We start from the raw sequence: 25,410 nt of genomic DNA, 5'->3' as shown, positions 1-25,410 counted from the left end.
AAGGGCTGTCCATTTGAGAGATGGGTTTCTTTGTGTATGGGTCTGATTTCCTCCTTTGAGACTGCTTACCTGAGATCAGGTTGCTAATGGTTTTCTATTTGTTTTAGTCGCTATTAATAAAGTGGTTATCTTCAGTCTGAAGCATTTGGACATGTTTAGGTTATCATTCATTTGACAAATGCATATTGAATGTCTACTATATGTCAGATACTATGTTAGGCATATCTTAATAAATTTTGGCTAGTTATATTTGAAGGGTTTTTTCCCTCTGAATTCACTCACATTAATAGCAAAGTCTTTGAAATGTCTAGTTTCCCTAGTATTTTGCTTTTAAGATTACCATCGACTGAGTTTTCAATAATTTCTGTTTGCATAGTCTTGGCCATCTAGTTAATTTGCTATCATAGTAGTTTTTCTTCAGTACACAGGTATGTATTACATTGGAAGGAAGAAAATACTGTCTTTTCCTCCTCCTCTTCCTCTTCTTCCTCCTCATGCTCTGAATTGGCAATTTTATGCCTGTTTAGAGAATCCTATGCTAAATAAGTAACCATGGCGATTAGCATAATGCAGAGCCTTATGATGGTGTTCCCGCAGACCTGTGATGGATGATACCTTCCTAAGTGAAATCTGCCATTGACTAGGAGAATGGAACCAACGTCTCAGAGAAAGAAGTCCTAGTTTTGTATCATATAACCTAATAAAAATAATAGCTTACATATGGGTTTTTGACTAACCTTACAGAACACAATCCCATATTAATTGCCTTCCTATGATCCTTGATTTCAGATGAGAGAACAGTTTAGACTGTGTGTATAGCTGAGCCTCTGTATAACTTGAAAATTAGCCTTTCTGAGATGGGAAATAAATTGCCCCAGGCAGTTTTGTTCTGAACCATTTTTTCCCAGGAGCCCTGCTTGCCATTCCCAATTAATCCACTGGCACTGGTAGATAAGACTGCAGTGTTGGGAGCTCTTTGGGGAAATCCCAGTGCGTACCTCCAAGGGTTAAGGAAAACCAAATCACGTGCAAACACTATGTAACGTGTGACTTGCAGATGGGGCTCATGGCTAAATGCCAGAGTTCATCCATGAATCTTTTACTGACATCCTTTGGCTTAATTTGGAATACTTAGTGCTATTATAGCACTACCAAATTATTTTAAAAATCTGTGGAATTTGATTTGAATCATTTAGAATAAGTTTAACTCACAATGAAATTTAGGGTGAATTGAGTGTTGGAAAGTTTTTGCAATTGTTTGTTTTAAAATGTAAGAGAATCTTGGAGTTTATTCAACACTGTAAATCTTGGTTAGCTTTCCTAAGGCTTATACATTCTCATATTTTTACTGCTTTTAATCATGATCTTCGACAGTATCCTAAATCATGGCCTTCAGGTTTGGATGTTGATATTTTGTCAATTATCGACAAACTATTCCTTCCAGCACCAATGCATTCATTGTCCTGTTTAGCTCCCTAACAATGGACTCCTGGGCTCTTTGCAGGAACTAGAGGGAAGAATCGGTAAATGTAGAATATAGTGTGTGACCTGTCCATCGTCTCTCTGCCTTTACAGAGGAGAAGTCTGTAACATGATGGACTAGGAGAGGCCGAAGAAAAATGTCATTTCCCCTTCGTGTCTTCTTAACAATTGCTGTTAGGCAGCAAAAATGTCATATTTCTGCCAATTATTAGAAGAATCTCTTAGAAAGGAGTATCTTCAAATCGACACAGTGCTCCAGACTGGAAAGGCCTTGAAAGACTTTTATTCTCTTACTCATTTTTGGAAATAAAATCTCAGACCATAGTGGCATCCTTGACTTGGCCAAGATCTCACAGTTAGTTAACCAAGCAGGTTTCTCTTCTTTTTATTTCAAAACATTCAGCTTTGGCAGTCAGCTTTTATGTGTGCTTATTTTAGTGTAAAAAAATTTCTAAAAATATAATAACATGAGAAAAAAGAGAAATAACTATAATTCTGCCACTGTACATTAGCACTGTGCAGTAAAAATAGAATGTGAGCCTCCTATGTAATTTAAAATTTTCTAGTAGGCACGTGACACTAAAACAAAGTAAAATCAATTTTAATGTATTTAGTCCAATGTATCCAAAATATTTTATCATGTAATTAACATAAAAATTATTAATGGGCTATTTTACACTACTTTCTTTCATATTAAGTCTTTAAAGTCTGGACATATTTTATATTTAAACACCCTCAGTTTGCATTTCAAGTGCTTGCAGTCTCGTGTGGTTAGTCCTTATAAATGCTATATTGCCCACATTTTTTTCCATGTTTCTTTTCTCTCTGTGCCCATGCATATGTATGAACACATGGTTACTGTCTTAAGGTATACTCATTTTACACTTTTTACATAAAATAAGCATTTTTAATTTTCATGTATTCAAAGTCTTTTTGATACCTGGTACACATTAGGTCATCTGCAGTTTTTCTCTTCAGCAAATATCTTGGAGCTTTTGTTTCCTGTTGAGTTGTTTCTTTGAGATAAATCTGCTGGAGTTGATCAGGGCTCTGAACGTGCTTCCGAGTTGCTTTCCAGCAGGATTGTTCTCACTCACGGTACTGTCAGAATGGTCTAATGCTAATAGTCCACCATAGCCTGTACAGGGGTCTCCCTTGATCTTGTTCCATGTCAATATCCACTGTTATTTTGGGTTTTTTTTAGTTGTTTCCCCACTTCCCACCTACCCCTCCCCATTGTAAAAGGAATGCGTTCATTTAAAAAAAATTGGAAGATGCAGAAAACTATGCTATTCCCTTTCATTTTTTCAGAGAATGGTTGTCGTTTATATTATGGTTTTTTCCCCATGAGGTTTCCATACAAGAACTCTCTCCTTGTCTTACGTGCAGACAAATATTAACAGTAGGATGGTGATACCACAAGAGTAAATGCACAGCATTTTTTCTTCAGCTCATGTGTAAATAATTTGGGGTTTGGTTCTTACATGTCTTGTGTACTTCTGAACGCTCTTTAATAGTTGCCAAAATTCTGCTGGGTAAGAACAATAGGATGAATTTTCAAGTTAATATTAGACATTGTAAATTTATTTTTATTAATGAAAATAATATAAATGTTAATAAAATAGAACATGATTGTTAGTAGTGATGTGTTTTCTTTCAATCACTGGGATTTATTTTTTCAATTTATTTTTTCAATTACTGGGATTTATCTATTTATGTAGAAAAGACATAAATATGTTTATAAAACAGGAAATATTGATAGGATACAGGTATGCTGACTTGTAAAATATCAGTATCCTCTAGTATTTCTTAATATACTAGCTTTTAAAATTTGGCACTGTTTAAAAAAAAATGTTTAGCACTGCAGAGAATTTGGAATTATGTATGCTGTGGTTATTAAGAAATGAATTTTCATGTTTTTTTCCAATCATTAATAATGACTATCTTTCAATATAGTCCTGTAATATGCAGTGTTCCAATGACAGACTTGTCATGATGTTTTATTATTCTTACTTAAGTAGTGTATAATGAATGCTAATATGGAGAAGTTAATTGCTGCTATTTTTAATTTATCTAGGAAAGATCCTGAATATAAATTGCATGGTAATCTTTGATTTCTTTCTTGCCCTCCCCTTCTGAGAGCAGCAGACTAAAGCACAGACGAAGAAGAATAGCTGGCATCAGGGTGACTTCAGTTATCTCCGGCAGGAAAGGTTGACTATCAGCTCGGCAAGAGTTAATGATTCTGGCGTCTTCATGTGTTATGCCAATAATACTTTTGGATCGGCAAATGTCACAACAACCTTAGAAGTAGTAGGTAAATATCTCTGGGAATGGGTAAATTACTTGGCATAGTGAATGAAGAAATTATCTGATAGTTTCCTTTTTACATTAATGGAATGTTGAACAGATTCTTACGGATTTTAGTATCACTGAATGAATGACTGAATACATGAAAAAAAAAGATCTTCCAACCAGAGCACAAAAGCAAATTCTACCCATTTAATAGAGGCAAGTGAAAAGCTGTAACTGTGAAGGTGTTTGAATGTGTCATTCTCTGCTTAACCCCCATACCCCAACAAATGTAGGTTGAGCTTTTCCCAAAATTTTACTCCTTGCTGAATGACCTGAGTTTGGAAATGGATGGAGACTTTTTTCTTTGGAGAAAGACGTATGCTTAGTCCTGAATGTCTTTCTCCGGGTCTTTTGGTGAGGTTCTTCAGCCTTCTGGTTTTTTGTTCTACCATTCATGGGCTCTAGTCACTTGGCAGCAGAAAGGGCTGAACTGACTTTTCCTTCTCAGCATGCCCCTCACCTTACCCTGTCCTCTGACTCTACAGGCTATCGCATAAACCTTCAGGGAGGCAGCCCACTGGCCATGGCTCCTTGTTTCTGCAGAACGTGAACAAACATGTTAACCTGAGCCATAACTGGTACACACAACTGGTTTAGTTTTCCCTGACCTAGCAATCTGCTGCTGCTGCTAAATCACTTCAGTCGTGTCCGACTCTGTGCGGCCCCATAGACGGCAGCCCACCAGTCTCCCCCGTCCCTGGGATTCTCCAGGCAAGAACACTGGAGTGGGCTCTAGCAATCTGACTAAATACTTATTTCCCAAGCATCTACTTAATGAGAGCAGACTGTGGTAAAGTACGTGATGTTTTTGAGTTACTGGAAAGTATAGTAATTAAAAAAAAAATTTTTTTTTTACACTTTTTGGGCTCTCAGTATTGTTTGCATTTAATCTGTTTTTTTTTTGCTTTGTTTTTTGTGTTTTTTTTGGATGCCACCACATTCTCATTGCTTGATTTTGATTAAGTACTTGTAGGGTGGTGAAATTCTTCATCATAATTTCACCAATAATAAAATTACATGATATTTGTTTTCATTTCTCTCTTTCCCCCCATATTTCTTCAATAATTTATGTAGCAGTGTTAGAGGTTTGTGATTTATCCCACAGTTATCTCATATGAGTTTGGTGTTTCTGCCCATGTTGTAATGGAAAGTGTCTCACCAAAATGAACGTGAAAAAGACACTTTGTTTGCAATTACAGAGCTAATCCCAAGAGAGGGTACTATTCTGTCCCTAAACATGACTGTGAACCATTTATTAATTTGAATAAAAGGCTATGCTTTTAAAATATTAAACTCCATAAGTGCTAATTTGCTAAGTTGATTAGGGAGCATGCTGATAGATCAGCTTCAGCTCCAGAAAGCAATTAGTAAGGATGTTTTGAGTATATTGTTGTATGTAATCAGATTTTTAAAATCCATTCATCAATTTCCAAGAATATAACTGTATAACTGGAAACACTTGGGATCATGTAATCTGAATCTGTATTGTTTCGGGAGAGGGTTGGGATGGGACAAGAGCAGGAAGAGACAGAGAAAAGTGATCTTTAGGGGCTGGGAGTAGAATTTGGACAGAGTGGAGTGGTGTGCCGCACAAGACTTTAGGATGACCCCTACCTAGTTTTGAGTTGGGGCTGTACCACTTAACTTTCAAATGCCCCCCACTTTAACTCTGCCCAAATTTTCTCTTACAAGACACACACCCTCTAACTCCCAAGGCTGTAGAAGGGAGAAAGGCAACAGATTTTATAGATGTGCCTGGTGTAGTGTTTGCACTTGATTAACGGTTAATGTCTCATCAGTTTCTTAAATCATACTTTATAACAAGCCAGGTAGGATTTTTTGATTCTAATAATTCTTACACTTCATGAATTTGAAACTGTTCTATTACATAGGACATAAAACCATATTGACCAAACTAGACTATAGAAAACTACAGACGAACTAGTATTTCATGATGATTGTGACAGAAATCAGTGCAAATAATATCACCTGTAATGTTTCTATATTTTGCATTGTGTTTTATCTTTGAATTTATGACCTTGAATACCTGAAAATTTAATGTAGCTTTCAGATAAAACATTTCCTCAAAACTAACTTAAATTAGCTTAAAGAATGACAGAGGGGCACCATTTATGATTCAGGTATTAGAACAAGCTGGTGGTTTCCAACTTGATTTCGTTTGGATGTTTTTTAAAATTTCACCTGAAAAATGTTTTTCCATTGGTACAAAGGACAGTTGGACTCCATTTTTTTTTTTTTTTTTTTTTATTCTGAATCTGTAGGAAACGAAACAGTAAAGATTCTAATGGCAACCTCATGTGGGGTATCAGTTGCATGTTAGATGCTCTCAGGAGGCCAGCTACTCAGTAGGTGGTAGTGGTTTAGTCCGTAAGTCGTGTCCAACTTCTGCGACCTCATGGACTGTAGCCCACCAAGTTCCTCTGTCCATGGGGTTTTCCAGGCAAGAACACTGGAGTGGGTTGCCGTTTCCTTCTCTAAGGGATCTTCCCCACCCAGGGGTTAAACCTGTGTCTCCTGCATTGCAGGTGGATTCTTTACCAACAGAGATACTAGGGAAGCCTGGGGTGTAAATATATTTAACTAAATAGTACCATAGATAGTGAATGACAGTCTTAAATGTTATAACTCCATCTTCAATTTTGAAAAAGAAATAAAACAATAAGATTAAAACTCCTTCATAATTCCACTGACTTGCTATAACCATTTTTAGGGTTTGGTATATGGTTTATATTTGTGTATGCAACAGGATTTTAATTATACATATAACCTTAGGTTCTCTCTCTTTCTCATTTAAAGTATGTGGAGACTCTAGGGTATGCTACAGTAAGGAGCCAGCCTTGGCCTCTCACTGTGTGTATTCACGGTTAGGCTCTGCCTTTGGGTAGCCAGCTATATGGCTTTCCAGGACGTGGTTTCTTTTCTCATCTATAAATTAGGGGTTATAAGATTATATGCAGATGACACCACCCGTATGGCAGAAAGTGAAGAGGAACTAAAAAGCCTCTTGATGAAAGTGGAAGAGGAGACTGAAAAAGTTGGCTCAAAGCTCAACATTCAGAAAACTAAGATCATGGCATCCAGTCCCATCACTTCATGGGAAATAGATGGGGAGACAGTGGAAACAGTGTCAGACTTAATTTTTTTGGGCTCCAAAATCATTACAGATGGTGACTGCAGCCATGAAATTAAAAGATGCTTCCTCTTTGGAAGGAAAGTTATGACCAACCTAGATAGCATATTAAAAAGCAGAGACATTACTTTGCCAACAAAGGTCTGTCTAGTCAAGGCTATGGTTTTTCCAGTGATCATGTATGGATGTGAGAGTTGGACTGTGAAGAAAGCTGAGCACCGAAAAATGGATGCTTTTGAACTATGGTGTTGGAGAAGACTCTTGAAAGTCCCTTGGACTGCAAGGAGATCCAACCTGTCCATTCTAAAGGAGATCAGTCCTGGGTGTTCATTGGAAGGACTGATGCTGAAGCTGAAACTCCAATCCTTTGGCCACCTCATGCGAAGAGTTGACTCATTAGAAAAGACCCTGATATTGGGAGGGGTTGGGGGCAGGAGGAGAAGGGGACGACAGAGGATGAGATGGCTGGATGGCATCACCGACTTGATGGACATGAGTTTGAGTGAACTCCAGGAATTGGTGATGGACAGGGAGGCCTGGCGTGCTGTGATTCATGGGTCGCAAAGAATTGGACACGACTGAGCGACTGAACTGAACTGAAGGTTCTCTTTCAGTATTGCTGTAAGATTAAATATTTGTCATAATTAGTAAATAAAATACACTAAAGAACTTAAGGCAGTTCTTGACACAAAGTAAACATTCCATAAAAGAAGGTTATAAATATAATATTGGCAGTTATTTTATTATGGTCTTTTTCAAGCTCTTCATTGTATTATTACATAACCATTTCTAAGGAATGTTTTATTTACTTAACCAGTTCTCCCTTTTCTCATTTTTAAGATTATTATGACTAGGATAAATAGCACTTCTTTTTTGCATGTAGGTATCTACCTCACTAAGAAGCGTTCTCTGGATTAAATTGAAAAATAGATAATTTTTAAAATGCTTTCTAAAGAAGTTGTGCCAAATTACAGTGTGTAATTCAGCATGCTATTTTAATTACACTTGCAAAATTATTAAGTTTATTTCAAATTAGCTTTGCTAGTTTTCTATAGAAAGGATATAGATTATTTTTAACAGCTCTATTGAAGTTTTGCTATTTTTAATAAATGTGAAAAGGGATCCCCTATTTAAATTACTAGTTTATTTTTCCTTCTGTATTTTCATGTCTTCTTTGTCCTAATACCTTAATTAATTTTTCTATATATAGACATTTGAAAATGTTTATATATTCAGATTTGTCTTTTATAAGTTTTATTTCTTTGATTGCTTCTAAAAAGCCTGGAAAACTGCCCCCACCCCCAGCCTGGTCAAAGTTTAATAGAAGTCAATCTTGTTGTTTAGTTAAAAATATGGCTTAACTGTTAAAATGCTGTTCTGAATCATCTGTGATGTATGATATAAAAAGATATATTTATAAGTTTAGTTTTCTTTAAATACTAAATTACATTCTTGCAATATTTTTATTGAACACTGGGGCTATCTTCCCCTCCTTGATCTATGACATCTTCTTATCACATATACAGTTATATTGGGTCTAGGGAATGGGCTATTTAGTCCAAATAATTTTTAGCATAATATGCATCAGGACTGGTAGTTCTAAAAGACTTATCCAATGGTGATAGATCTTTAACAGAGTTGCTAAAGAGATAAAAATAAGAGAATAAACATTTCCAATGTGTGTCCTTTCTCATTTATGACTGTAATTCTCCAAGGGCAAAACAAAATGTAAAATGACTGGTTAAAATTCTCACTTGGCGTGCTAAGTGTGTGCTAGGTCACTTCAGTCTTATCCAACTCTGTGATCCCATGGACTACTCTGTCCATGGGATTCTCCAGGCAAGAATACTGGAGAGGGTTGCCATTTATTTCTCCAGGGGATCTTCCCAACTCAGGGATCGAACCCAGGTCTCCCGCATTGCTGGCAGATTCTTTAGCATCTGAGCCACCGGGGAAGTCCAAGAATACTGGAGTGGGTAGCCTATGCCTTCCCTAGGGGATCTTTCCAATCCAGGAATTGAACCAGGGTCTCCTGCATTGCAGGCAGATTCTTTACCAGCTTACTTGGCACTACCAGTTAACACTGGAAATCAGTCCAGTGCCTTTATAATCCAAAAATGAAGCTGTGTTATTTGTTAAGATTTTTGCAGATAACAGTTCCTTTCTGTTTCATTCTGCTGTGGTTAGATAAAGGATTCATTAATATCTTCCCTATGATGAACACAACAGTATTTGTAAATGATGGAGAGAACGTGGATCTGGTTGTTGAATATGAGGCATATCCCAGACCTGAACACCGACAGTGGATATATATGAACAGAACCTCCACTGATAAGTGGGACGATTATCCCAAGTCTGAGAATGAAAGTAACATCAGGTAAGAAAAGGGCCTTCTCCTGGCAATCACGCAGTTACCCCTCTCCCCTTCTCTTCTTGTTGTTTGGCCACTAACTCATGTCTGACTTTGTTTTGACCCCATGGGCCTGTAGCCCCGCCAGGTTCCTCTGGCCATGGGATTTCCCAGGCAAGAATAATGGAGTGGGTTGCCATACCCTTCTCCAGGGGATCTTCCTGACCCAGGGATTGAAGCCCCATCTCCTGCAGTGTAGGTGGCTTCTTAACTACTACCTCATCCTGTTTCTGTAACCATCAGTGTATGAGAAAACACCTCGTACGGAAGGACGTTTGGGGCTGCTCCCTGAGTCTTCATCACTTCCTTTTGCCATGTGTTTCGAGCACCCAGAAGAGTCCATGCCTCAGTTGTCTCATCTGTGAATTAGAGGACAGTCCTGTCCTGGAGTTCTGGGAATAGTTCAGAGCAGTCAATAGCATATACTAGGGCCACATTAAATAATTCTTTTCAGAGAAAGAGGCATGTTAGTGCCTTTAGTTACATTTTTAAAGCTAGAAGGAAACTAAGAATCGTTAAGCATCTTTGGGTCAGGCAATGAACCCAAGTTTCTTTTACATCAGACTTCTCATTCGATTCTCAGATAAGTTTTATGTGCTTATTTCTGGCCATACGCTGTTCTCATTCCCTTATGTACATTAACTCAATAATTTTAGTCCTCACAAATGCTATGAGGAGGCACGCTTACTTCCCTCCTTCCTATGGAAGAGAAATTTGAGACTTTGACGAGTTAAGTAATCTCATCAAGAGCCGGTGGTTTGTAAGAGGTCGCTGCCTAGTTAGAATTGGTGTTTTTTCCCCTGGTTGGGAGCTCTTGGCTGTTGTAAGAATATGGGTGAGAGAGGATACTGTCCTGGACCAAGGTCTATGGGTTGGAGGGTGGATCGGGAGGAAGATGGACTGGTAGGTGTCCAGGCTTCCTCCTTAAAGGACTCGGTGACTGAAGGGGCAGGAAAGAGGGAAGAGTCTGGCTGGGGCAGCCGAATTGGATGATAAGAGGCGATACCATTCCAAGGGGAGGGAGAGGGGCAAATCCAGTGAACTGAGATAGGGGTTTGTTGAATTCAAACTTGCCTGTGGGATCTTGAGTGGAGATACTCAGGTAGAATGTTTCGTAGGTCAGGTTCCCTGGATGCAGCTCCTGAGAGTGGGATGCACGGGCTTCATTAAGAAGAGAGAGACCCGGCAGAGAGTTGGGGAAGTAGGGTGGGGAGGGGAAAGGAGGTAAAAAGGATGCGGGTGAGCTGCAGTCCCGTCCTAGGGGCGCTTTGCACTGGGGGCCATGAACATAGGTCTGGAGAGGAAAGAGGTGTAGGACCAGGAGGTCTGGACTAGAGGTCAGGATTTGAAAGTTGTAAGCGACAGTAAGTAGCTCAGAGGAGCGTGAATGCCCTGGGAGTGTATGCAGCGTGACAGGAACAAGCCACCCACGTGCAGAGTTGCTTGTGGCCCGTGGGGGCCTACGGCCACCCAGAGAGCTCCGTCCACCCTGGAGCCTATGTCACTAATTCCCTGATGGTTGTGCTGAACACAGCCACTTGTGATAACCTTGATATAAAACAGAAGCCCCGGTAGCACATGCTCCAGGGGCCACTTGGAAGAAACAGCAGGGGTAGGAGGAGAACCAGGAGATGCTGGTGTTGTCAGAATGAAGGCGAGGGCCATGGTATTGACCTTGCTGCATGGCCCTGAAGTGTCTGCTTTGAGACACCTTGGTGGAGAGGCCTGCCAGTCTGGGGTCTGGCCAGGCAGGTGAGTTCAGGACCCTGGTGAGAGGGGGGCTGAACGGAGGACCAGGGCGGGGAAGGGTGCTGGGCATAAGGACAGCACGGGACGAGGGTGAGGTTGCCTTGTGGCGAGAAAGCCTTTCCCCACCCTGTTCTCACATACCAGGCATTTGTCTCAATGAAATATTGGTGTGTGTTTGCATTTGTTAATACTGAATCACATGGGACGTATTTTTCCAAAACGGGCATGGATTTCCAGATGGAAACTGTGAAAAAGCCACACACTTCGAGGTAGGTGATCCACAGGTGACTGATGGGTTGTTCTTTTTTTGTAGATACGTAAGTGAACTTCATCTAACCAGATTAAAAGGGACTGAAGGAGGCACTTACACATTTCATGTGTCCAATTCTGATGTCAATTCTTCCGTGACATTTAATGTTTACGTGAACAGTGAGTAGAACAAATGGTTCCTTATCTTGTTATTTTTTATTCTTTTAAGTTGTGGCTGGTGTTTGCAACAGCTGCTGCCCCGAGTTCATTGTGTACTGGGTCAATAATGTTTCATGATAATTTTGACCTTAACAAAGACCTCGTGGTTTGGTGGTTGGAAGGATGTGTACAAAAACCGATTCCTTGTCCTACAATTCGCTGACCACATGACCTTGTAGCTGGCGCTCAGATGCTGGGTGCTGCCCTTGAAGTCAACAGAGGAGACATAGAAGTTAAAAATAACAACAGTTTGAGGGAGAATGTATTATTATTGATTGCTGAGATGGGGAGCCGGAGGTTGAATAGGAGCTGGATTATGGTTTTAGGTGGGAAAGAGGTGCTGTCAAGCCCCGACAAACGATTTCTTTGTTACAGCACCTTTTCTTGCAGGGTTAGGGTATTATTTTGTGTGAAGTGAATGCAGTATTGATCAGCTCAGGATGTTCCTGCTGTGTTCTGTGCGGGGATTGGGGGAGGAGGGAGATGGTGGTTTAAGGTGGGAGGACAACGTCTCTGTACAAAGGTTGAGCCGTAGAGGCTGTCCTCACCTGCTGGGACTTTTCTCAGGTGTACGACCTGCTCCTGGCTCTACTGTGAGGTCACCTGCATTTCCCAGGAAGAGGAGCAGGTGCCCGCCACACCACACCAGCAGGGGACCAAAGGCTGGAGGCCTCCAAAGACATGAGGTCCCAAGGGACTGTCCAGAAAATGACCATCAGAGTTAGCTATCTGGAGTGTATTGGTGGCGGGGTTGGGGTGGGGGTGGGGGGGTGAGATGACAACCTGGAACGTTCCCTGGAAAGCAACTTAGTAATGACTGAGCCCTTCATATGTGTTGGGCTGCAGGAGAGGAGCCATTTCCCCATCTTCCAGGAGCTTCCTACTTGCTATGTGGAATGATTCTCCATCATTATCTCCGTGATGGTGCCGCTCACTAGCATGGTGGGGTGGGGAGCATGATCCCCTTACAAATGAAGACCGGAAACAGCTAGCGAGTGATACTCGTCTAAGACAAGTTTTTAGTTGCTAATCTGGAGTCTTTTGTCTATTCCAGCATTTCCAAAATTGTATTTCCTGAACAAGGTGTTAACGTGTATTTAGATAAAGAGCATCATACAGATTTTTCTGAGCTACAGACTTCCTCAGCATCCTTGATACGTTAATGTATATTTTGCCTGCTCAGAAGGAGGTGTGAGATTGAGCATATATCTCGAATTTGTATGACCACAAAACTGCTTTTCCCAGGGAAACATGTTAATTAACATCTCAGTTCTTCAGAACAGTTTTGATGACATGGTATTCTCATTGGCCTGCAATTCAGGTATCTCTAGATTAATTCACATGTTAATCAGAGATTAGTGTATTACACATGGGCAAAATTGCCTTCTTCTGAGAAATCTTAATGTTCAAGTAATTGAAGAGATGATTGCAGGTGAATCAATATCCTTGCAAACATCATATGCATTACTGTCTATGCAGAACTTTATTTTAGGCGTTCTAGTGCAGTGCTTCTCAAACTATGGTCAAGGACCTTGTGTATTTGTAGTTTCCAATTTGTTCTGAATCAATGTTTCTTAATGAAATACAGAAAGAACCAGTCACTAGAATGGAGAGATGGAAAAGAACAGAGATATATAAAATCCCAGAATGGATCTTTTTTTTAATCCTAGACTCAACAGATATAATTAGTGAAATTGCTCCTTCTCATTGCTTAGTCTTGGCTTCTGTGCTTACATAGTGTACACCAGAACTAGCAGATTGTGGCCATGGTCTACTCGACAGGCCTCACTTTGAGAAGCTGAGTTGTTGGGAATTTTCTAAAATTGTGTCATTTGTATCCATCTCTCTTTCCCTGGCTTCAAGGCTCATTAAGATCTCTCTCCCCTTTTTCCTGCTTCTATTTGCCAGTATGTGGCCTGCCAGTCAGTCATGAGTCATTGACCTTAGAAAGACATCTCTGAAGTCACCCTTACTTTTCTCTGGGTGACAAAATTGCCACGTTTTTACTTACCAGCCTAATTTGCCGTCCAACAGGATCGGTATTGATCACCTCTGCTGGTGAATTCGTGCCTGTTGAGACTAGAGAGGAAATGGCCTGAACCTTCCCAAATGATCCTCTTCTTGGGTTCCCTGTAACTCTGGGGCCTGGGTCACAGATACTTCCAGCACGGGCTGAGCCCCTGCTTCAAGGCCCTGGGCACACGGGTGACGGTGTGCAGTGGGTCCTCGCGTTGGCTCAGCTCTTCAGGGGTCTGTCTGTTCATCGAAGTCGCTTTATTACAGACACTAAGCTGACTAAAGGCATTTCCTTCACTTACCTAGCACGTTGGAGTTCTTGATCTCCAGATGCTTTGACAGAGGTAGCATTTTTGTGTGAATACTTTATCTGTTTCTTAGAAACTGTGTCCCAGTTGCCCTTCACAGATATAATTAGCTAATTTCTTTGCTGACTTTTTATTTTTTGGATTTAAAAAAAAAAAAAACAAACTAGTTGATGCTATCAGGGGGCAAGATTTTTTTTATGTTAAATTTAAAATCAAAAGCTAAAAATAATTTTAAAATTTAAACTTGGACCTGTTGTGTCCATTTTGACATATTATTTTAGCAAGCCAAATGCATATGTAGATCTGCTGTGTGGTCTATTCTGTAAATAAACTGAGCCCCAAGGGTGAAAGGAACTGTGCTCTGCAGAAACTAGAATGAATAAAAATCAGAATAATAAATGCATGCTGTTAGCGTAGAAATTCAGGCTACTTTTAGTGACAGGGATGCATAATTGCTTAATAGATTCAGCCATGAGAAATGCTCAAGGAAATCCTTGATTTCAGTAGTTAAACATTTGGTAGTTGAAGAGTTCATTTGTTTTGAAAATTTGAGAATATTGTACATGTGTGTGTGTTTTAATCACTTATGTGGGAGAGAAAGCTTTAAGAGAAAGCTATGTACATTTAAACTTTAAAATGTTTTAGTACTGTTTTTAGCTTCTCTAACAAGACATGATTTGCATGGGTCTGTTGACTCCGTGACCTTAAAGGTGGTTTGTAATGGCCAAAAAACGAAACAAACAAATCAGTGATTCTTTGCCTTGAACTTGCATTGCTATAATTATTCTTGAATTGCTTATTGAAGATGTATATAGAAGTCAGATTCTTAATTCTAAAAGAAAGTTTCATATCTTGGATGAAAACGGCTGTTTCTGTTTCATATCAAAATTTGGTGAAAAAGAAGGTTTTAGGAACTATAAGACTACCCAAAAGTGTTTTCTTAATATACCTTACTCTTTCCAAGATTCCTGCAGGTGTTAGAAAAAGTGATAACACCAAGATTCTGTAGGTTAGGTAGCCTGTGATGGTACATTAGAAATGTGTGGTCTCTTTGATGACAGAAAGACTTGGAGAATGAATTTAATGGTTGCTAGAGAGAAGGGATAGTTAGGGAGATGGTTAGGGAGTTTGGGATGGACATGTGTACTCTGCTATAGTTAAAATATATAAGCAACAAGGACCTACTGTATACCACATGCAGCTCTGCTGAGTGTTATGTGGCAGCCTGGATGGAGGAGAGTTTGGAGGAGAATGGATACATATATTGGAGAAGGGAATGGCAGTCCATTCCAGTATTCTTGTCTGGAGAATCCCGTGGACAGAGGGACCTGGTGGGTTACAGTACACAGGGTCGCACAGAGTCAGACACGACTGACGTGACTTAGCAGGGCATGGATACATGTAAATATATGGCTGAGTCCCTTCAGTGTTCACCTGGAACTATCACAATATTGTTTCAAGTATACCCCAATAGAAAATAAAAAGGTTAAATTTTTTAAAAATGCAAAAAAATATAATTATAGAAATCTTACAAATTAGCAAAGAAAAAAAAAGGCGGGGGGGGGCAGAGAGAAACTTATGATCTCTTTGGTAATAATAAATGTCATACAATAAAGGTTTTACCAGATCTAGGACAAATAAAAGGCCAAACATGTATTTTAACCCTAATTAATCCTGATTCTCGACTTTTCTCTCTCTCTCTCTCTCTCTCACACACATACACGCATGCACACACACACACACCACATTTTTTTTTTATTCATTCATCCACTGAAGGAGATTTGCATTGTTTTTATACTTTGATTGTTGTAAAAAATTACTGCAGTGAATGTGGGAGTACAGATATCCTAGATAAGAAAAGGTTCTGTGTTGTTTTCCATAATGGATATACCAATTTATGTTCCCGCCGTCCCGTTATATTAAGGAACCTGGAGTTTTGTTTTCTCCACATTCTTGCCTATGCTTGTTATCATTTGATTTTTTGATGATATCCAGGTTGACAGGTTTGAGGTCACAGCTCATTGCAGTCTGATTTGCCAGTAGCCTTGAATGGCACTAATAGTGTTATATCAGTAAAAGGTTATCTGGTAGCTTTTCGAGATCCACATTATGAATTTAAAATTTGTAGCAAATGGTATTTGGAGATTTCTCTTCAGTCTCAAAGATCTTCTGTCCTTTAATGACAGACCTACTTCAGCTTCCCTGGTGGCTCAGGCCATAAAGAATCTGCCTGCAATGTAAGAGACCCATGTTTGATCCCAGGGTCAGGAAGATCCCCAGAGAAGGGCATGGCAACCCACTCCAGTATTCTTGCCTGGGGAATCCCGTGGACAGAGGAGCCTGGCGGGTCACAGTCTGTGGGGCTGCAAAAAGTCGGACACGACTGAGTGACTGACACTTGCACTTTCACAAGTTGAGTGAGAGAATGGTGGTACTCAGGTGGTGGTGCAGAATGGCCAGCAGGACAAGAAAAGTCTGGAGAATGAAAAGACTTGCCTTTCATCTTTGGGCTTACATGGAACACAGATGATGTTAAGCTCGATTGGATGACTGCTGAACTCTACACCAAATTGTCAGAATCACCAGTTTCCCTTCATTTATGGCAGAGTGTTAACAGAGGGGTTGAAACAATTTAAGGAAATGCTAACTAATGCATTATTTCTAAACCACTGCATCACATAATTAACATCCTGTCTGGTGTAAGCGACTATTTATAGATCATACAGTATACCCAAATCAGTCAAAGTAATAAATCATTCAGAATGAGGCCTTTCGATGGGAATGTTCCCCTTTGACCACATCTGCAGAATCTGGGCTGCTTTTTATATATTTGTGGTCATTGTTATTATTTAGTCGTTAAGTCATGTCTGACTCTTATGCAACCCCATGGACTATACCCCAACAGGCTCCTCTGTCCATGGGATTTCTCAGGCAAGAATACTGGAGTGGATTGCCATTCCATTCTGCAGGGGATCTCCCCAACCCAGGGACTGAACCCACATCTCCTGGGTTTCCTGCATCGGCAGGCAGATTATTTTACCACTGAGTCACCTGGGAAGCCACCTTCTCCAAGGGATCTTCCCAACCCAGGGATCGAACCCTCATGTCTTACAGATTCTTAACCACTGAGCCACCAGGGAAGCCCATTTGTGGTCATAGTTAGATCTGGTTATGGATGGCTCCATCCTTCCAGGGAGAAGCTCCCCAAGGTAGAACACCTTGCAGCACCTTGGGCAGCCCACCATTTGCCACAGGTGCATGTTGGGCTGTCAGGACAGCCTTGGAGCTAGACGGGTTTGGATAGCCTGCTTGCCAACCATTTGAGTCCCCCTCCTGGCTGCAAGTCTGATTATATTTCGGGTAAAAGTAATACTATCGGGTTTGGGGCACCTTTCCAGATCTTCGTGAGTCAAGAGAGCAGAGTCACTAGGACTTTGCCTTTTTGGAAGATGGACATGTTTTCCAACCTCTTAACCATTTTTAAAAGTGATAAGACCTTCCAAACATTTGAGTGTCCAAACCTTACTTGTGTTAGAGGCTAAAATTTTGAGACTTAATTCTGACACACTTGTCAAGTTTTGCTTGAGAGGCTTTGCTTTTTTTAGTATTTTCTTTTTTCTGGCTAGGTGGATTCTATTTGACCTACTTCTGTGTTAAATTATTGTAGTTCTTCAACATTAAATAAAGCTAGTGCTACAAAGATAAGTGCTAAATAAATCAGAACTCCTTTCTGATTTATTTACTTGCTTTTCAGAGTTTGCTGTAAGGCTACCACAGTATACCCAGAATGAGGCCTGGTTTGTGCAGACACTTACATACATTTGTTTTTAGATTAAAACAATGTTTTCCTATTACAAAATTGTTATAAGACGGGTATGATAACTTGAAATTAAAAGTAGGCAAAAATAAGAGTGAAATAAGTTTTAATTCTGCCTTTTAAAGTTGATTTACATTTTATGGATTGCCAGTGCTAATGTATCTCTTAATACATATCTTTACAGACCACTTCAAAAAACTCGTTTTTGTGGGGTGATGAAAATGAAGTTCTTTTGCCCCAGCTTGTGTTTTGGTGCTGAACAGTGATGCGTCGTGAGCCGTTTCTAGGCTGTACCATTTCTCCTCAGCGCTCTGCTTAGGTGCTCAGTCGTATCCAACTCTTTGACCCCAGGGCTGTAGCCCACCAGGCTCCTCTGTCTATGAGGATTTTCCAGGCAAGAAGACTGGAGTGGGTTGCCATGCCCTCTTCCAGGGGATCTTCCCAACCCAGGGATGGAACTCAGGTCTCCTGCATTGCAGGCAGATTCTTTACCATCTGAGCCACCTTGGAAGCCCAAATATTACTTTGGTATCTCCTTGCATGGATATTTCATGATTTCCTTAGCCAGTATCTGATACCATTTTGAGACATTGTGCTGTATGAGGTGGAACTCTGAAATGATGTGATTGAATTTTAAAGGAAATCTATTAAATGATTATTTAAAGTTTATAATTATCTTATTTAATCTCAAATAAGCAACCTTACTTTACTGGCAGGAAGTCAATGAGGTTATCATCTGTCATTGTCTTTCATGCTCCTATATCTTGAACATATGTCTAGGAAGATACGCTGTGCTGGCGTGCAGGACAATTCCAAATTAAGGAATAATGTTAGTATGGGTAGCTAATCTATGTAAAAATAGTTTCTTGTCTTTCTGCATTAATTTTTTTTTATAGTTAATTTGAGATACTTGACAGTATCTGAAGTCTGTTTTTATTTTCTTTTCCTGAACTTGAAATGAGTTTTTGTTCTTAAATTGCTTGGGAGTTATGAGTGTTGTTTTTGATGTGACACTTTAATATCTCCTCCTTATGCAGAGGATCTCTGTGGATGCAAGAATTGCTATAGACATTCAAACTGGAAGAATAAAGGAATATCATGGCAACCTAATTTTAAAGCAGAGTTTGAGTCTTTTATATTTTGAAAAAATTTAGGCGTATTGGCATCATTTTTCTTTCATGCCTCCTAAGAAAGTTGGTGGTCTGGCTGGGTGTGTAGCTAGTTTGGGGAATCTATTCAATCACTGAACTGATTAGAGAGCAGGGTGACTTATCTAGATCGTTAGGCCCTTTGGTGGTGTGATCTGGTCATTATTTCATGTTTATGGTGTGAAAGCAGGAGAAGAGGTTTGTAACTGCCTACTTCAGTGTTCCTGGGCCTTCCATGGTGGCCCACACAGTAAAGAATCTACCTGCAATGCAGGAGACCTGGGTTCATTCCCTAGGCCTGGAAGATCTCCTGGAGAAGGGAATGGCCACTCACTCCAGTATTCTTGCCTAGAGAATTCCATGAATCTGGTGGGCTACAGTCCATGGGGTCAGAGTCTGACCCAACTGAGACACTTTCACTTTTTCACTTTCAGACTTCAGTTAGAATTGACCCTGGCCCTGGGACATACTTTTCTAAAAATAGCCTGAGTAGTCCCTTTCATATGAGTGGAACTGCTGCTCTGTGGAAATTTCCTTTCCAATTGAGCCCCATGTGTTTTTACGTCAAATTAGTCGCCTTCAGTTACAGATGTATACACAGTCACCTATAATGTATAGTGGAAATTTAAATTAACCCAAGAATAGGTATGTAATTTTTCCACGGGCATTGTGTTAACCCTTCTCTTCCACTTCTTAATTAATGTGGCAAAATGAATCCACTACTTTACACAGAGTAGAAAAATAGCACTTTATCACATGTCTGCACTGCCAGGCAGCAAGTTGGAGTGCGCTGTAACGTGTATACACATCCCCCCATCCCCCACCCCCGGGTCACTGGTGATGTGCTCCTTAAATTGAGCACAGTGATTCTGGCTGAGGAAGGCTTTCTCCAAGTAGTTTCGTCATTTTTTGTAAAGCTAACTTCCAGGATAGGGAGATCTTTTTGATGGCTGTTTAGAATAAGGATTGACAAATTTCTGGCCAGATTTGACAAGTATCCTATTTCTGAATAGCTCATGATCTAAGAATTTCTTTATTTCTTTGGGATGGATGGGAGGTAGGAATGATTTTAAAAACAAGATTTGTGAGATGTGAAAAAGTCGAATTACTGTGTGCATGAATAAAATTGTAGCGGAACACAGCCTTGCACATTTGCATACACATCTGTGGCTACATTTGTGGCAGAACTGAGTGTGTGTGAGAGAGACTCATAACCCCTATAATGTGAAATATTTAGTTTCACCTTCTGCATTAAAAGTTTGCATACTTTTTCATTTAGGACATCACTTTATTAGGAGAATTTTTTTTTTTTTTTTTTTAATGATAGACATTCTGCAAAACATAACTGGAGGCAGAAGACTGTAGTTGAAGTTTTGTTTAGTTGGTTCAATAAATTTCTGTTAAAGTGCTCACACACCAGTTTCTGGATGTCTTTAAGAATGTATAAAACAAAGTGTAATTTCTTTAATTTTTTATTGAAATGTGGTTGATATACAGTGTTGTGTTAGTTCTGGTGTACGGCAGAGTGTTTCAGTTCTGTGTGTGTGTGTATATATTCTTTCTCATATTCTTTTCCATTGTGATTTGTCGCAGGATATTGAATATAATTCCCTATGCTATACAGTAGGATCTTGTAGTTTATTTTGTATATATTAGTATCCAAAATGTACTTTCAAAATATCTGTTCTGGAGATTTTTTTTTTTTAAGTATAATACTCCTTTTATAGGTAAAAGTTAACCCGAATTTTTTTAATACTTTTTTAATTGATTTAAATTCCTATATTATAATGATATTATGGCAGGGATGTATATTTGACCCAGATCCAAATCAGGATAGTGACAATTGCTACAAAGCATCACTGTGTTGCTGTTAAACGTCATCAGACCTACAATTGTAGAAACAAATCCATCCTTATGGTTCCTCTTCATTTAGTCTTTTGTTATATGGACACTTGGGCTTCCCAGGTGGTTCAGTGGTGAAGAATCCACCTGCCAATGCAGGAGATGCAGGTTCCATCCCTGGGTCAGAAAGATCCCCTGGAGAGGGGAATGGCAACCCTCTCCAGTATTCTTGCCTGGAAAATCCCATGGACAGAGGAGCCTGGCGGGCTACAGTCCCTGGTGTCACAGAGTTGGACACACACATGTACACACACACACACACACACATATGGACACTGAAGTCTGTGTTCTTTGCTGATTAGAGAGTGTGGGCAGATGTGTGTTTGTAGCAAGAGTTGGTGGAGTCGGTTAGGGTGAGCCAAAAACTATTATGCTCATCTCTTTCCCATCAGTTACTTGTATACCTCCTCCCATCCCCAGCCCCCCAGCTCCTATCATCTATCATCTATCATGTGCTGTGTTCTTTAGAATTCAACTTGTTCTTGCCTTCCATATGGACCTGATGGTGGTGAAAAGGAATATTTTTTTAAGATCATATATCTGTGGGATAAATCAGCAAGTGGTTGGGATTTTTAATTGCATGAGCAATAAATTCTCAGAAGAGTTAAAGCACTCTGAAATCTGCCTACGAGCTGATCAGTGTTGTCGTAGATGCAAGATGACTCAGGTCCACAGTGCTTTGAAAGGAGACGAGACTATATTTTTTTATCTCTACAGGAAATACATAACTTACACACCTCTTAGGCTTATCTAAACCTCCAACTTGGGAGGATTTAGGGAATGTGTCATTTGGTATACTGCTGATTGCAGAATATCTAAGAAAACACAGCTCAGATTTAACCTGGCGAATTGCAGGGAGTTATGTATCTTTAAAAGCAAAATGTATATTTAATGACTTAGACGGTGCGTTGAGGCACTTACAAAATGCAGATGAGCCCAGATTTTCATTTTTAGGAATCAGAATTATACCTAGCTCATTCTTTATGCATTAAACATGTTCCTTGTGCAACTTGCCACGTATAGCCCAAGCTGTACTCATGTAATTTAGCCCTTTCAGAATGAAGTCTCTTGTCACCAGCATTAGGGACGGGGCTGGAATTAGGATGAGGCAAGAGAGATGCCTAGGGTGCAGAATTTAAGGAGGTGCTCACTCTTGGTGTCTACCTGAGTCTACAGGATCTGGAGGATGAGAGCCTTCTTAAATTCCTCACCTTAGGTGTTTTTCTTGCCACATCCTTGTCCTGGCCCTGATGGGGTCCCTTGAAGATTCTCTAAAATAACCCCACTTCTGGGTCAGATTCTCAAATTACTTAACCTTGGGGGAGGTGAGGTGGGCCAGAAATGTGCTTTTTAACCTCATCTCTCTGTGCTTCAAATGCACCTTGAAGTTTCACGGGCCCTCTGAGCTTGGTTGGCCAGCCTACGGGCCAACAGGACAAAAGCTGCTTGGCTTGCCTCAGGTTATAGTTGGGATGGTAGCTTAAAAATGTGCCTGACTAACCAGCACACAGGAGCAAGTAGGCCAGCCGGACCACACTGTTGGCCAGCCCTGGCCATTGCATAACTGCTACCAGGTGTCATGCTGGAAGGCTTGGATCTTAGGGTACTTGTAACCAAAGCTAAATGTAATTGACTGTGTAATTTTCAGCTGTTCCAATTTTTTAAATTAAAAATGTTTTACAAGTTTATTACTAGCTGTGTTCATTGTAAAAAAAAATTAGAAAATAAGTCAAAAGAATGAAACAGATATTTATGTATAACTCTACTACCCAGAGATAACAACCATGGACATCATAAAGCATCCTTTCAGCCCCCCTTTTTTTCCTACTGAGTAATATTTAATTCCATTAAAAATCTAGCATGTGGCATTAGGAACAATGAATGACAAGAGGGAGGTTGTTATGAGGAAATCTGTCTTATGAACTTGATTCCCATTTGAATTCTGTCCAGTTGGAGTCTGTCCAGTTATCTTTGCTGTCTGTGTGTGGACCTTCTCCTTTCATCGTTAATCTCAGTATGGAAGAAAAAATCCACATGGCCAGGTATATGTGCGGATTTCTTATCTCGTGGCCCACTATTGCAAAATTGGTGTAACATAGGAAAGTCACCATCAGGCTGTTATTCCAGGTCCCTTCTTGTGACACTAATTGAATTCCTTTGGAATTTGAAGGACTTGTTTCTTTGGGAGGACTTAATAATTAACAGCTCTTACTGTGTGTCTGCAATAGGTCAGACTCCGCTAGGAGTCAGAGGTACAATCCATAAGACACGGTCCTTGCCCTTGAGAACAGTCGGATGGAGGCAGACCAGGATATTTTAGAAGTGCGTCAGGTGCTCTAAAGTGCTTCAGGAGTAGGGATGCGAGACCAACCAACTTGGCTTTGGAGAGTTGAGGATGGCTAGGAAAAGGAGATGACACTTGAATGTGAGTCCAGAGAGACCTGCCGTATGGCGCCTGCCGTCTTCAGCAAATAGCATTCTCCTAAAGTTCCACTGTTTTCTGTGTTATGTCCTACTTTTCAGCCTGGTCACACAGTTGCCCATGATAATTAAATGAAACTTGCCAGATGGATGCTTTCGCAAGACGATGGCTTGTCTTCTTGCTCTATTTGTGAAAGCTGGCATTGGCTCCAAGCTCTCAAGGATGCCCCTACCTTGAGATTGCTTTTGGAGTGTTGCTGTTTTGTGTGTGTTAGCCAAACGGCCTGCCCGTCAGCAGGGCCAGGTTGAATGACAGGTGGGTGTGCCATGCATGCAGACACTTTGATCCCTGCCAAGCCGTTTTGCCTGCAAGGAGGTGAGGTGCTGAGAGGTTGTTCTACAAAGATGTCATTTATCAGCATTGCCTTCCTTCGAAAAAATTAGTTTCTGACCTGTTGGCCTTTTCCTCTGACCATTGTAATCGATGTCATGTAATCAATGTCAAATTCCCAGTTCTTCGGGTTAAAACACGTACATGTTATCATGCTGTCTAAAGATATTAGATATTGAAGAGAAAATTTAGAATGACCAATACAGTTAACCTAATTGCTACCAAGCTTGATGAACCTAGGAGGGTGGGTACTCTAAGGAGAAAAAATAATAAATGAGTAATAAATTAGTAATTAATGCTTTTGAAAAAATATTTTTAAAATTTATTTACTGGCTGTTCTGGGTCTTAGTCAAGGCATGTGGGATCATGTTCCCTGACCAGGGATCAAACCCAGGCCCCCTGCACTGGGACATGGAGTCTTAGTCACTGAAGCACCAGGGAAGTCCCATTAATTAATGCTTTTTCTGTTTGATTTCTGTGAATCATTCTTGATTCTTTGTCAAGAATCATTTCGTTTCATCGTCACAACATCACTATGAAGAGTTCCTGTTATTACTGTTGTTATTCGCATTGGATACCCGGAGACTCGGTGGAGAGCCACCGAGGGCCCGCGCTTGGGTTCAGGTCTGCCTGCCACGCACGTGGCCGCCCGTAGCTCTGTGCAAAGGCTCGGGGTCGGCACCCGCGAAGCTGTACTGGGGACACTGGATGTGCTCGTCACCATCCCTGCCAGTGTAGCTTACTCATTCTCAGGGGGTGTGAGTCCTTCAAGTGTATTACCAGTAGAACAGCTGAATGTAAGTTCTTTTTCCGTTCACTAATCTCAGGAATTTGCAGGGTACCTTTGATTGAATATCAGTTGATTATTATAGCTACACAGAAATGTCAAATTAGAGCATTCCTGCTGATACAGTTTACTTTTTCAGTGATTGTACTCAGGTTTAGACATATGTATGAGTAAAACTCTTGGGCTGGTTTCCTCTTCTAATTTTCTATTCCTATTTTGCATTTGAAATAAAAGTTTGGAGTTAAAAGCCCATATTGTGTTTTACTCTGATGTTTTGGCTTCTCTTTAAAAAGGGTGATTCAGCTCGTTGTCTTCACCACCCCTTCCACACCCCCGTCAAAAAAAGGAGGGGGGAAATTTCCGAGGCAGGCATCTTCTCTTTTCCCATAACTCCTCCTAATTTATTCTAGTTCTTGCAATAACTTGAAATTCCAGTGAGTCTTTGAATCATTTGAGAGTCTGATGGCAGGAATCCTTTAATAAACAGTGTTGTTGTTAAGTCACGTCTGACTCTTTGCAATCTCATGGACTGCAGCACACCAGGCTTCCCTGTCCCTCACTATCTCCCAGGCTTTGCCCAAGTTCATGTTCGTTGAGTTGGTGATGCCATCCAACAATCACATCCTCTGCCACATTCTTCTCCTCCTGCCCTCAATCTTTCTCAGCATCAGGGTATATTTGAATGAGTCAGCTTTTCGCATCAGGCGGCCAAGAGTATTGGAGCTTCAGCATTTTCACCTGTTAGACAGTTGGGAACCCTGGAATCCTGATTAGAACCCATCTTTCAGGTTCTCTCTCCCTGGGAACAGAAACCTGGCCAGGTGGTCCTGCAACCTCAGTCATCCCTGAGGCAGGGAGAGCTCAGAGACCCCCACATCCACAGGATGAACAGTGCACACAGGGGATGGGTAGCTCTAACCGGGGAAGCCTTTTTCTTGGTCAAACCCTCACATCCACCTCCCGCACCTTCCATTCACTGGTTCACATTCTCCCCTTTGAGCAACA

The 25,410-nt window shown here is 40.4% G+C and overlaps 1 protein-coding gene across 8 annotated transcripts in view; it reads left to right on the top strand.

Moving 5' to 3' along the window:
- KIT (KIT proto-oncogene, receptor tyrosine kinase) overlaps positions 1–25,410 on the top strand; it is a 90,391-nt gene that overhangs the window by 48,575 nt on the left and 16,406 nt on the right. For all 8 annotated transcript variants that reach the window (XM_061145946.1, XM_061145945.1, XM_061145944.1 and 5 more), the window contains 3 exons: positions 3,628–3,799; positions 9,176–9,365; positions 11,461–11,576. In XM_061145946.1, coding sequence (XP_061001929.1) covers positions 3,628–3,799; positions 9,176–9,365; positions 11,461–11,576 — 478 coding nt within the window. The remainder of the gene's footprint in view (positions 1–3,627; positions 3,800–9,175; positions 9,366–11,460; positions 11,577–25,410) is intronic.

Source organism: Dama dama, chromosome 6 (assembly GCF_033118175.1).
Source record: "Dama dama isolate Ldn47 chromosome 6, ASM3311817v1, whole genome shotgun sequence".
NCBI classification, from domain to species: Eukaryota; Metazoa; Chordata; class Mammalia; order Artiodactyla; family Cervidae; genus Dama; species Dama dama.
This window is presented reverse-complemented; position numbering and strand designations above follow the sequence as displayed.